General features: G+C 51.9%; 2 protein-coding genes across 2 annotated transcripts in view; both read right to left on the bottom strand.

The window, feature by feature from the left end:
- Nucleotides 1-14,046, bottom strand: part of LOC101842036 (zinc finger protein 45) — a 34,915-nt gene that overhangs the window by 2,573 nt on the left and 18,296 nt on the right. The window contains exons 4-5 of the mRNA XM_040734644.1: nucleotides 13,232-13,358; nucleotides 8,761-10,167 (exon numbers count right to left, since the gene is read on the bottom strand). Coding sequence (XP_040590578.1) covers nucleotides 8,761-10,167; nucleotides 13,232-13,358 — 1,534 coding nt within the window. The remainder of the gene's footprint in view (nucleotides 1-8,760; nucleotides 10,168-13,231; nucleotides 13,359-14,046) is intronic.
- On the bottom strand, nucleotides 607-7,070 carry LOC106022544 (zinc finger protein 227). The gene is made up of 4 exons (XM_021223199.2): nucleotides 6,620-7,070; nucleotides 3,794-3,855; nucleotides 3,130-3,256; nucleotides 607-1,267 (listed from the first exon to the last, which is right to left on the bottom strand). Exons 1-4 carry the CDS (start codon nucleotides 6,705-6,707, stop codon nucleotides 1,104-1,106), a joined length of 441 nt encoding a protein of 146 aa, XP_021078858.2. The 5' UTR covers nucleotides 6,708-7,070; the 3' UTR covers nucleotides 607-1,103.

The raw sequence follows: 14,046 nt of genomic DNA, 5'->3' as shown, positions 1-14,046 counted from the left end.
GGGAGCTTTGTGCTGGGCGCGGCCACTGCCGGCTCTCTGGCCGGGCTTCCCCGCCGTCGGGCCGGCCTGCGGAGGGCCGGGGGGGCTCCGATCGCCGGGCTGGGGGCGTTTCTCTAGCGCCTCGCCCGGGCGGGTGGTCGCAGGGGCCGGGAGCCCGGGGTCGCACTCCCCCTGCGGCCGCGCGTTCCCCCCGGGGTCAGCGCCGTCGTTGGCTCGCCTACAGTCTGTGCGTTCGCTGCTGCTCCCCAGCGGCTCACAAGGCGACGGTGTCCGACAGACCTGCCTGTCCCCGGCCCGGGTCTGTGCAGCACCGGGGCGCCCGCTCTGCTGCGAACCCCGCGTTCTCGAGGCGGAGGGGTCTGCACGCACGAGGCGGCTGCCCCCGGCTCCTTGGCGAGTCTCCGCATGGCCGCCGCTGTCACATGCCACGGTGGAGTCGCCCGGCAGCGGCTGACACTGCTTCCTCTGAAGACGCCTGGTCTGTGCAGCCTGCCTCCAGATGTGCCAGCAAGACAGCTCTTCCCGGGCCAGGCGCTTCAGTGGGGGTCTCCCGACAGGTGCCTTGGCGCCTGGGTTCCTGTGGCCTGTAAGAGAGCAGCCACGGAGATGAGGGCGGCCTGGGGAGAACCCCACACTGAGGGCATGGGTGCGACCCGATCGAGCCAGGGCGAAGGTTGCCTCGTCCTTCACGTTTCCATGGAGGCGGAAGCATGGAAGCAAGGGTGGGCTCCGGGCCCCCAAGAGTTCGGTGTGACCCACTTACAGACAAATTACAGACACATGCCCCACGTGTAACACGAGCGCTCCCGGGCCTGCAGAAATGGCTCACACTGGTCCCGGAGGACCTGAGTTTGGACTCCAGCACCCACAGTAAGGAACTTACAACTCCCCGTCGTAACTCCGGCTGCAGCGACGCCAGCCCCACGGGCACCAGACACACGTGGCATATAAACACAGACATCTTTTAAAATTTAAAAATGAAAAAACAAAGCCACGAGCGCTAAGGACACAAGGACTATCCATGCTCCAACCCAACAACATCAATTAAAGCGCATTCACCCCTTTTCCTTAGCAGTTGTGCAATGGGTTCTATTGAATTTCAGCTAGAAAAGCTTCAGGCTCCGTTGGGCCAGCGGGCAAGGGTAACGACATGGATAGCATGCGTTCTCGCCAGGATACCTACTTCTCTGGGCTTTTGTTTCCTTCAGCCAAAGCCTTTCTTCGGCTTCCAGCAGGGATACCAAGTCTGCTTTGCGGGAAAAGCACCCTAGGGAGACACAAGACACAGATTTAAGTTGAACACAAAGTTAAAGCACACTTTTGTCTAAACTACACAATCCTCAGCGCCTGCGAAGTGGATTTTAGAAATGCTTATCATCATATACTGTACTGAGAAATCATGGGCGGGGCAGACAGCTCTGTGGCTAACAGCGCTTGCTGCGGAACCACGAGGCCTGAGATCGGATCCCAGCACCCATGGGACCAGGTCAGGCACAGTCTCCCGACGGCACGTAATATCTCTGGCGCTTTGGGGGAAGCTAGGACGGCCACTGGAGTTTGCGGCTGCCAGGCACAGGTTTGGAAGGGACCGTGCCTCAGGGAAATAGGGCAGAGAGAGATAAAGAAGGAAGCGCCACGGTCACCCAGCACACACAGGCACCATACACAAAGACCTGAAAGGAACTTCAAAAGTGAGTGAAAAATCAAGGCCATGGCTGTGTAAGCATGACAGAGTCTGCTTCGTCGTATTTTAACCGTCTCTCACATGGAAACCATCAGGCTCTGCTGCAGCCGGTCCTCCATAACAGATTCTGACATCCTGTCTTCATCTACTCTATTGCAAAGGAAATATTACTTCAGCTGTGGTGGCGCACGCCTTTAATCCAGCACTCAGGGGGCTGAGGCAGGTGGATCTCTGAGTTAGAGGCCAGCCTGGTCTGCAGTGAGTTCCAGGACAGCCAGGATTACACAGAGAAATCCTGTCTCTAAAGAAAACAGAAAACACTACTATACTGCACCAAGCTTGTTTGTTTACCTGTTAATGGGTCACAGGCATAATTAGAAAGACAAAGTAGCTGGGCGGTGGTGGTGCACGTCTTTAATCCCAGCACTTGGGAGGCAGAGGCAGGCGGATCTCTGTGAGTTCGAGGCTGGGCTGGACCGATAGCCTACAAAACAATATAGAGAAACCCTGTCTCGTAAAAACCAAAAAAAGAAAAAAAAGAAAGACAAAGTACAGGGCTGGGTGTGACTCAGTGGTGGAGCCCCTGCCTAGAATCCCCCAGTGAGGGGCTGGGGATGTCAATCAGTGGTACTTCACTTGCCTAGAATCCACCAGAGAGCTGGGAACACTGCTCAGCAGCAGACCCCCGCCTAGCATACAGAAAGCCCTGGATTCTAGTCTCAGCAAAATCCAAAGTACTGAAGTTGAGCCTCCCATTTGTGGCTCAAGCAAATCAGGGGTTCTCCCTGGCAGCATATGGACAGACACTGGATGGTACATCATCCTGCTGTAGGAGCTGCCTTGTCCCTGGCTACTAGCTACTAAACATCAGTGGCACCCGTCCCTGAATTGTGACCATTCCACCTGCCGTGGAACAACCCTTCTGTACACTGTGAGTAGGTATCGCTCTCATTGGTTAATAAAGAGACGGCTTGGCCTACAGCAAGGCAGGATACAGTTAGGCAGGACAATCAGAGGATGCTGGGATGAGGAAGGGCGGAGTCAGGGAGAAGCCAGCCAGCTGTGGAGGAAGCAGCAGGACGTAAGAATATGAGGTGGCGAGGCATACATAAGAAATATGGGTTAATTTAAATGTAAGAGTAGGAACAAGGCTGAGCTATGGGCCATGCATTTATAAATAATAGTAAGCCTCTGGGTGGTCACTTGGAAGAGGCTCCCGGGGCAGGGAAACTCCACCTACATGCACCGCAAATGTTCTCTAATAGAAAAGTCACCCCTAGCTGACGATCAGTGGTTTAAAAAGATTTTGGCTGAGCAGAAACGGCAGAAAAGCCCCTCTTGTCCCCGGGAACCCTTTCAAACAGTCCAGAGCCTTGAGCATCTGAGGACAGAGCGTCTTGTCTCTGGGAGGCTGAGGTTCGGAGTCACAGGACACCCGTCCTCACCCACGGTAACCAGGTTCTTGAAGGTCTCCAGCATCACGTCCTGGTACAGCTTCCTCTGCGTGAGGTCCAGCAGCCTCAGCTCCTCTCTTGTAAACACCAATGCCACGTCCTTGAATGTCACTGCTTCCTGCGACACCAAACACAAGTAACCTCAGTCCAGGACCCATGGAAGAGGAAAGGCAGCGAAAACAGGGTCACACGGGTGTTACGGACTCGGGGGGGGGGGGGTCCAAGCAGACCGAGACAATAGTTATTCTGTATTCACACAAGCACACAAGCTCCCTAACAACACCCTAAACTCTAACTATACCCCCTCCCCGTTTCTCCCCCTCCTCCCTCCCTTCCTCCCTCCCTCCCTCTCTCTCTGTCTCCCTCTCTCTGTTTACTTTCTTGAGGATGAGGCAAGAAAGGGTCTCCTACAGCCCAGGTTGTACTCAAACTCAACATCACAGAAGATAATCTTGAACCTCTGCCCCACCAACGGCTACATCATAGTAACAGGTCATTTTTGTCAGCGGTTTTGTAAATCAGTAACAAATGCTAACACACACACACACACACACAGAACACCTAACTCACACTCAAAGATCTGTTATTTACTACCAACACTCCACCCTCCCTAAAAAGACAAAACGGCGCATGAAATGAGTGAGAAATGCCTGACCTGAAATTCAGCCATCTTCTCTTGTTTCTTTGGAGGAAGGTCACTGTCCTGAGAAGGCATGACTAAGAAAAGATGAAGAAGCCATGAGGCAAACGTCAGGACTGCCATTAGCCAGGTCAAGCACTGACCCCGTACTTCCGGACACATGCCACCACAAGCGGCTCAGAAATCAGAAGCTCACACCGGATGTCAGCGACCAGCAGACCCCTTAGCTCACCCGCATGGCAAACAACCTGTACAGCCAGTTTCAGCATTCCTCCAGGAGAATTCCAGATTCTGGAAATGGCGCACACGAGAGCCACTAAAACACTACACAGGCAAAGGATGATAGGGAGGAAAGGGGGAAAAGTGGGATCCGAATGCCCGGTTTCGGGTTCAAGGTGACTTTGTGGTAATCCTTTGTTTGTACTCTAAACAAATAAAGTGTGCCTGGAGATCAGAGTGTGGAGCTAGTTAGCCATAGAGGCCCAGCAGTGAGGCTCGCACCTTTAATCCCCACACTTGGGATCCCAGGCCTTTATCCCAGAACTAAGGAGGAGGAAACAGGAAGTGATGTGGCTGGGCGGGAGACAGGAGCTGCTCTCTTTTCCGTAGAGGTAAAGACTCTGGTGTCTGCTGCTCTGCTTCTCTGATCTTTCAGCTTTCACCCCCTAATGTCTGACTCCGGGTTTTTGTTATTAAGAGCAATCAGAACTTGTGCCACCTTACCTACTATCCCAACACAGGGAATGTTAGAAACCACAAGCATAATTTCTGCCTGCCTCACAGGGTGCCGCCAAGAACTAACTGAATAGATGGAAAGTTATACAATTGGGGATAGGAAAAAAATGGGGGAAAGAGACTTGACTCAGTGGTTGCAAAGGATCTGGGTTCAATTCCCAGCACCTACACAGTAGTTTACAACCATCTGCAATCCCAGCCCAAGGGATCCAACACCCTCTGTTGGCCTCTGTGAGTACCACGCAGACATATTTCATATACATTTAGATTCAGGCAAAGCACTTATGCACAAATTGTAACTGTAAATCACATGCTTTCGCCATGATGTTGGGGCACTTAAAAAAAAAGTTCAGGAAATGTAAGACAAAGTATCAACTGTGGTTCTGGTAAAAGTCAGGCCGCTAAGACACAATTTAAAATGAACGGGAGACTGATTTGCCTCCCAAGCAGCTTAAAAAGTCACTGTCAAATTTGAAAATTTTTTTTTGTTCCCGGTGTTTTTCAGAATGAGAATACATGCTGGTTCAGTTTTATATTTTTGCTATAAACAGCACCCCCCATTTTTCATATGCATGTGCTATGCACGTGTGCGAATATTTCTGCATGCGTGTGGATAGTGGGAATCTTGTAGAGTCGCTCTAACTAGGGTAAACATTAGAATGTAATAGTTGTGTCTCACTGGTGTTAGGATAAAGCTTGAGGGGGACCTTGCCTGGGAGACCCTGGCGGATTCCACGGCAGGCGAGGGTGACCTTGAGGAAATTACTGTAGAGCACGGTGATTGTTCTCTATGATTTATAAGACACACTTGGAGCAACCTGCATTATTGGGTGTTGCAAACGGCCCAAAGTAGGGACTAACCCTACAGGGGTGTGTGATGATTGCCTTCAGAGGACTACGGAATAGATCAAGGGGGCTTTGGCATGAGGAACCTGTACTACCCAAAAACCAACCTTGCTGTGACAATCATTGAACACGCTTTTAAACAGTAGTACGGAGTTCGGTCCATCAGAGGCTGGACATCGCTGTTGCTAAGGAGCCCAAGTTGCATTCCGGAGTGACTCTTCTCGGAACACAACACAGAACACCGAACCCTATGGGCACCCGCGCATGTGGAGGCCTGGAGCTTAAGTGAGGAATCGGCCTTCCTTTCCATCTCCTTCATTCACTGAGGGGAGGGTCTCTCAATCAAACCCAGAGCTCACTGATAAGGGCAGTCTTGCTTAGCGGTTTGCTCTAGGGACCCCATCTCAGCTGCCTAAGGCTAAGCTCGCCTGACATTTAACTTGGGTTCCTGGGGATCCAAACTCCAGTCTTGGATCACTTTGACCCCGGAGCCCACCTCCCCAGGCCTAGGTATCAAATTTCATAAGAATGACACAGACAACATAAATTCCAAACCAAGGGACAACTAAAAGGGATATAAAGCATGAAAGGTGAACAATAGGCAAGTTAAAAACAAACAAACAAACAAACAAGCCTATACACATGTGTATACAGAGAGTGTGTGTATTATAGAAGGGGGGGTACTTTCCTGATCATTCAGTTTAAGAAGCTTTGTACTTGAATTCAAGCAATCCCAGCATAAATACAAACTAACAAGTAGACTGACCACAGGTGTGTGTGTGTATCTAACTGTATTCTTTCTAATTACACAAGGCACATTGCCTGTGATCCCAACACTTAAGAGGTGGAGGCAGAAGAATCAGGAGTAAGAGGTCACCCTCGGCTGCACACGGAGCTTGAGGCCACCCCGGGTTTACAAAAGACCCTGCCTGGAAAACTGAAAACAATGGGAGAGGCGGGAGAGCTGCTTCGGGCGGGCGTTAAGAGCACTTGCAGATCTTCCAGAAGAACCGAGTTCCGCTTCCAGCACCAAGGCCAGCACCACAACCGCCTGGAACCCGTGCTCCGGGGATCTGATGGCCCCTCCTAGCCTCCTCCGGCGCAGGCACCCGTGCTCGCTCGCTCGCTCGCTCTCTCCCCACCTCCCCCAAGTACACACGCGAGCTACAATAATAACAACAAAACAAACAGCTAAAGTGCGATCATGTTTCTCCTGGTAGCCAATTTCCAGGGACAAGGGACCCCGATGAACCGAAGTACCTGGGGCGGTGACGGGAGTGACAAGTGCCTCCTGCCTGCAGCTCCTCGGAGACGCCTTAGGCAGGGGATGCGGGGAGGGGCCCGGCATTGTCCCGCAGCCAGGGCTGGCTCTCGTCCCGGGGCTTCCAGGGAGAAGAGCGCCCGAGGACCGGGCTGCGACCACCGCAGACGGCCGCAGCGGCTTAATCCGTCGCCGCCTTTAGAGTCTAACGGCGGCGCGAGCCAGCTGCCGCCAACCTCCAACCGCCTCCGACAACAATTGAGACAACTGGAGGGGCTGCGAGCAGCAGGGGGCGGGGGGGGAGCGAGATCCCGGCCTCGCACTTCCCGTCCCCTCACTTCCGGTCTCCGGGAGCGGCCGTCTGGCCACATAAAAAGACTTGAAAGGAGTTGAGGAGGACGCGAGGCGGATGGATGAATGGACTCCCTGATGGAGAGCGGCGCGCTCGCTCTCCTAGCTCTGAACTACATTTCCCAGAAACCCTCGGGAGAACGAGCGTCCGTCCTTCCCGGAGACTTTTGGAGTACACTTCCCAGACCCCACCCCCCCACTGCAGGAAGGAACTTCCGGACTACACCTTCCAGAAGCCCCTTCACCTTCCTGCCACTTTGTCCATCTCACAAAGGACCCTTGGGATGAGCGTTGACCGTTCTCTGAAACATATGTAGTTTGCATTGTTTTGGGGGTCAGTGGGACGAAATACCCGACAGAAATAACTTTAGGAAAGTCTTTGGGCCCAGCTTTAAAGGGATATCGGTTCACCACGGTTCGAAAGGCATGGTGGGAACGGGTCTGCCTTGGGCATCTGTGAATACTTTTATGTCTGGTGTCTGGTTCCACAAGCAGAGAAGGAAATCCAGAGCCAGAAGCGAAGGTCTGCCCCTTCCCAAAGTTCCAGCAACTTGGGGTCCTCCAGTCCACACTCTGCCTAAGAAGAACCCACGGCGCAGTGCGGAGCGGCTGGTGACTACCACGCTAACTAAAGGATAATTGAATCTCTAAAGCATAAAGCCAACAAAACGGGAGGCGGAGCCCCAGAAGGCAGGAAGCAGCCAGGAAAGGCTGGGGAAAGACAGACACTAACCGTAACATCGGGCTGATACTGCAGAGGACAGAGCTGAGCGCCTCGGTTTTGTCTGCACTGGGGATTGGACCCGGGACCTGGGCATGATAACTCAGAATTCTAACACCGCGCTAGCCACAAAGCGGGCTTTTATGTATAGTTTATAGTTTTAAAGGCTGCGAGGGTTCCTGTTCCAAACAGAAACTTAACTTCTCAATAGTTTCCCAAGTATATTCCCCCATTTGCTGGAAACCACTTGAAAACGGTCAGGGCTGCAACCAAAGCCCCCTCGGGAAAATTAACAGAGGGCAGGGAGACAGAGAAGCGCTGGCCTGAATAAGATAACTATGCTTTCTTTTGAAAAATGATTACAAGAATTCACACGGGTGATTCAGTGGGAGAGGAAAGTGCTTGCCACCAAGCCTGACAGCAGCCCCAGTGTGATCCCTGGCTCCCCACAAGGAACAAGGAGGGAACTGGATCCCGGAAGGCGCCCTCTGCTCTCCACACGCACGGCTCGCCCCCCCCCCTCCCGGGCAGGTGTGTGTCCAAACACACTAAACCGTTTTTATATTAAGTTTCACTTTTTGCCTACATGCGTGTATGTGTGCTATATATATTGGATCTTCTAGAGCTAAGGTTAAAAATGGTTGTGGAGGCTGGAGAGACGGCTCAGTGGTTAAGAGCACTGACTGCTCTTCCAGAGGTCCCGAGTGTAATTCCCAGCAACCACATGGTGGCTGGAAACCATCTGTAATGAGATCTGGCACCCTCTTCTGGCCTGCACGGATACATGCAGACAGAACCCTATACATAATAAACAAATAAATCTAAAAGAAAAAAAATGGTTGTGAACCACCATATGGGCTCTGGGAATTGGATCCTTTGCAAGAGCAACGAGGGGTCCTCGCCACTGAGGCGTCTCCGGAGTTCCCACGCTCCACTACCTTAAAATGCAATCCAAAGCAGAAAAGAATGCATGGGACTCGAGTCTTTTAAAACATTATTTTATAGAATGTTTCTCCTGACTGGATTCCTTGATGCCTTTGCCGTCTCGCGTGCTCTTGGAAGCCCTGCCACTGCTGTGGATCCTGTGATGAATTAGAAGGTTTGACCGCCAACCAAAGCTCTTCCCACACTCCTCACACTTGTAAGGTTTCTCCCCTGTGTGGACTCTCTGGTGGGACTGTAGCTGCGAGGAGCGGCTGAAGCCCTTCCCACACGCAGCGCACGTGTACGGCTTCTCCCCAGTGTGGACCCGCAGATGCACTTGCAGGTTCGAGTTCAGGGTGTAGCCTTTGCCGCACAGGGTGCACACGTAGGACTTCTCCCCGGTGTGTATGCCCTGGTGGGCCTGAAGACTCGACGGGCGGCTGAACTCCTTCCCGCAGTCCACGCACTTGTAGGGCCTCTCTCCCGTGTGCACTCTCTGGTGAATGTACAGGTTCGAGCTGCAGATGAAGCTCTTCCCGCACGCCTCGCACTTGTACGGCTTCTCCCCCGTGTGGACTCTGTGGTGCGAGCGGAGGTGCGAGTTGCGACTGAAACTCTTGCCGCAGGCGTCGCATTTGAAGGGCTTCTCCCCGGTGTGGAGCCTCTGATGGTCCTGGAGGTGCGAGGCCTGGCTGAAGGCGCTCCCGCACGCCTCGCACGCGTACGGCCTCTCCCGGGTGTGCACTTTGAAGTGAACGCTGAGCGCGGACCTGCAGCGGAAGAACTTCCCGCAGCGCTCGCACTGCAGCGGCTTCGCCGTGGCCTGGACCTTCTGGTGGGCGGGCGGGGGTGGACAGTGGCTGCTGAGCCCCTCGTGTCTTCCTCCCGTGCGAGCTCCCTGATGGGCAGCACAACCCTCGGCGCTGTCACGGGAGCCGCTCCCACATTGCACACACGCGCAGGACCGGTCTCCCGGGTCCCACGGAGGGTGAGGGGCGGCGCTGGAGAGAGCAGGCACAGCCTCCTCATGGCCGGCAGCTTCCTGCTCGGCGGGGGTCGGGCTAGCCTGAGCAAAGGGTGCCGCCTTTCCGCTCTCTCTCCCGACACCTCTGGGGCCGTGAGCACCCTTCCTTTCGTGAGCACTGCGGGAATGACGTGAAATCCGGCTTGCAGGGTCAACACCCCGTTTACTCTGACCCCGCACCCTTCTCGCGGAGACCGCTTGGGAGCCATTCTCAGGTCTCTGTGGCTCAGTCGGGAAAATTTTCGGCCAAGAACCCTGGGTTCTCAGTGCTGCAGGCGGGAGCCTCGCAGGGTCGGTGGGAACCTTTGCTTTTCCACTCTGTACGCGGTTCGCATCTTCAGAAGCGTGAGCCGACAGCCAGCGCCCGACCTGGCAGGGGGAGTCACCCCGGAACTGAGGGGCCGTGACCACGGAGTCTTGACACCTGGATAAGTCATCCATGACCCGCTGCCAGATTTGCCAGCAGGACAGGGCGTCACGTGACCTCCCGTCTTGGCTCGCCCTCAACTCACTCTGATGGTTAATTCCTATAAAGACAGAGATAACCACGAGTGAGAACTGTTCACACTTAGGTCACAACGCCAGACTTTAATGCGACGCAAGACGATCCTGCAGCTTTTCTCTTTTATTATGAATAAAGTTCTCTGGTCTAAATACTGACAGAAACCAAGAGATAGTCTACTGAGCCCCCAGATGTTAAGTACCAATAAAACCAGGGCGGGAGAGGATAGCTCGGCAGTTAAGCGCACCGGCCACTTGCTAGAGGGTTCATTCACAGCATCTCACAACTGTCTACTCCAGTCGCAGAGGACCGGACACCCTCTTCTGTCCTCCATGGGCACCAGGCGTACGTGTGGTAACATGCACACAAAGCACCCATACAGATAAAAGAATAATTCACATTTTAAAAGAGACCTAATAAAAGCCACTTAGTGTCGCGATCAATTACCGACATGCTCTCTGAAGTTTTTTCTTTTTTCTTTTATTTTTTATTTTTGGTTTTTTGAGACAGGGTTTCTCTGTATTATTTAGAAGGCTGTCCTGCAACTCGTTCTGTAGACCAGGCTGGCCTCGAACTCACAGAGATCCGCCTGCCTCTGCCTCCCGAGTGCTGGGCCTAAAGGCGTGCGCCACCAACGCCCGGCTTCTTTTTCTTTTTAAAATTATGTATCTTCCCCACCATATGACAGGGTCAACAGGAAGGGACATTTTATGGCGCTCAGTTTTCCAGTCACTACCCAGAACCCTGCCTGACACGTGTTCCAGCAAAGTATGTACAGGGGGCTTCTCGGTTCACTCCAACTCCAAATCCAAGTCACAGAAGCAAAGAGTGTTTTACAGTAAATATATGAAAGAGACCTGGACCCAAGTTCTGCTGGGAAACTGCAAAGCCGCTTCTGAGGTAGGACGGTAGTGAGGTAGCGCTGAGAATAGAATCCAGGGGTGCAGGCCACACCCGAGAAAAAGGAAGCGCGGAGACCAATGAAGACTGCCATCATTGTGCAAACAAGGAAAAAGTATTCCCGAGCCAGTCAAGCATGGTGGCTTACACATTTGACCCCCAGCACTCAGGAGGCAGCGGCAGGCAGATCCCTACAAGGTTGCGGTCAGCCCGGTCTACAGAGTGAGTTCCAGCCAAGCAGAGATATCTAGTGAGGCCCTGTTCTCAAACAAGTCTTCCAACTTGATAAATACAGGATAGCAGTGAATCAGAAACTAAACTAGCTTGTGATAAACATCTAGAAGAAATGGGCTACAAACTACCAGAGAACTACCACAGGCAGTAATGGCATCACTAAATAGAACTACACACACGCACACCACACATACGCTCACACACACACACACACTCGCGCACACACACATTATATATATATATACACACACATACATATTATATATATACACATATATATAATTTTCCCCATACGATTCTTGGGCTAACAATTGAATATTAGTTTCTTACTATAGATGTGAACTTTGAAAACGTTACTGTAATATGTCTGGGTAATCTTTAAGAGGCAAAGTTCCTCTGGCAATTTTCTTAGACTTTCTTCTCTAACCAAAGGAATAAGGAGACAGGATTTTACTCTTCCTATGGATAAAGCCAAAGAACTAACCATAAGAATTCTCACAGGAAGCACTTCCCGGGATGTCATGGAACTTAGTGGTGGACCACTTGTCTAGGCCCAAAGTTTGATGCCAGGGCCGGAGTGGGGATGGTGAAGACCGTATTTAAACATTATTTCCTATTTAAGTGCTCAAACCACGTCACAGAAAAATCTTACTCAGACTGGTCATCTCCACAGAACTGCGAGTTCTTTAAGACATTCGTGAGTCAGCCTGTACGAACCCACACTCCTGAGGAGTCAGAATGAGGCTAGGGATTAATTTGAAGAGAAGACCCACAAGACTACTGCAGTGACCCAGGAACAGGTTTGGACGGCATGACGGCAGCAACAGGGACAGTGAACACATAAGACTTCGCCTAAATCTCTCTCGTCTGGGTTGCCCTCTTCGTCAGAGGTCTGACTTCTCGTTCTGTGTGTGACTTATCTCACTTGAAAACTTGACGCTCTGCGAACACGCAGAAGCGCAGACGTCAAAAGGGCATGCCACAGCAAAAATGCACTGGGAACTCCAGTTGCAACTGAATCCTCATCAATGCAATGAAAATAGCGTTTCAAAACTTACACACAACAGCCCAGTGAAGAAATACCATTGTGACCTTCCTGCTGCCATAAACATAGATTGCAAAAGCAAAGTTTGAGCGACATACACCTGCAGTCAAGCTCTCCCCGCTGGTTCTGTGCCCACTCAGCGCACAACCGACCAGCTTTCCCCACAGCATGCATTGCTCTTCCCTAAGGAAGGCTGGTGTTTTCTGTCATTTCATTAATTGCCAGTGCAGGGGCTGGAGAAATGGCCCTGTGGTGAAGACCACTCGATGCTCTTCCGAAGGACCAGTTTGGTTTCCAGCACCACAACCACCTAACTGCAGCTCCAGGGATTCAATGCCCACTTCTCTCTGGGCTGGAGAGATGGGCCAGCAGTTAAGAGTGATCACTGCTCTTCCAGAGGACCCCAAGTTCAGTTCCCAGCACCCATGTCCGGTGGTTCACAACCACCCGTAACTACCGATGTACTGATGCCTACTTCTAGCCTCTAGGGGTAGCTACACACATGTATACACACAGAGAACAGATAAGATGCAATGATTTCTAAGAATAATAAAATGTGGAGCTACAGAAGTAACTCAGCAGTTAAGAGCACTGGCTGCTCTTCCAGAGGACCCAGATTCAGTTCTCAGCACCCCACACGGCAGCTCACGGCAGTTTCCAGGGAGCTGACACCCTCTACTGACCTTCACAGGCACCATGCAACATACTCATATACAAATAAACAAATAGATAAATGAAGAAACAAGTTAATTAATTATTTAAATGTTCTGAAATAGCCTAGTCAGAAGAAACAGGAATCATCCCATCTCTACCCACAGGAATGAGCAAAGTCAGAGAACTATTCTGAGAGCCCCAAGGCTACCCAACTCCAAGGTCACAAAGATATGTGCCAGACAGCATCCATCCTCACCTACTGAGAGCAGGTTCCTAAAATTCTCCACCATCACCTCTTGGTACAGCTTCCTCTGGGCGGAGTCCAGCAGCTTCAGCTCCTCCTCAGTGAAGGCCACAGCCACATCCTTGAATGTCACCGTCTCCTACAATAAGCACAAGTGATCTCAATCTTACAACCAATTGCTGTTAGCAACATTGAAACAGTCCAGGGGGGGGGGCTGCTTGGAAAGACTCAGGAAGTTCTAAGAGGAGGCTCCTTTAGATTCCAGGAATAAACAACTCGTGAGTCTCAGGAAGTCCCTGAAACTGAGCAGATGCACACAGTTCCTCTGGTCACAGGGACTCTTCTACCTAGGGAGGCATCTGCAAGTCGTACATAAAGTTCCAGGCTGACCTCTGTCACATCAGTTCTTGGAGCGAAAACCAATAAACTCAGACTCACCAACTTGGACTTGGGTGGTACTATGATCTGAGTCTGTCGTGGATTCCCTACTTGGGGTGTACAGATGTTAGTTTGTGTCTCCCCAGGAAAAGGGTCAACACCAACGTCCACTAGGGAGGAGTTAAAGGGGTAAACAGGCATTTAGCATCTCCTAAGGACCTCAAGTGCTTTTATACATCCGATTTTTAAAATTACACTCGTTCATTTAGTGTGTGTGCGTGCATGTGCGTGCGTGCGTGTGTGTGCGTGTGTCGTGACACAGGAATGCATGTCACACAGTGTTCATGTGAGAGACAGCAAATGACTTGTGGAGGTCAGTTATCCACTTCCACCATGTGGGTCCTGGGGATCAAACTTAGGTCCCCAGGCTCGGAGGCAAGCACCCCTGC

This window comes from Mesocricetus auratus, unplaced genomic scaffold (assembly GCF_017639785.1).
Source record: "Mesocricetus auratus isolate SY011 unplaced genomic scaffold, BCM_Maur_2.0 Super-Scaffold_100038, whole genome shotgun sequence".
In the NCBI taxonomy this organism is placed as follows: Eukaryota; Metazoa; Chordata; class Mammalia; order Rodentia; family Cricetidae; genus Mesocricetus; species Mesocricetus auratus.
Note: the sequence above shows the minus strand (reverse complement) of the source record. Positions and strands in the feature narration are given on the sequence as shown.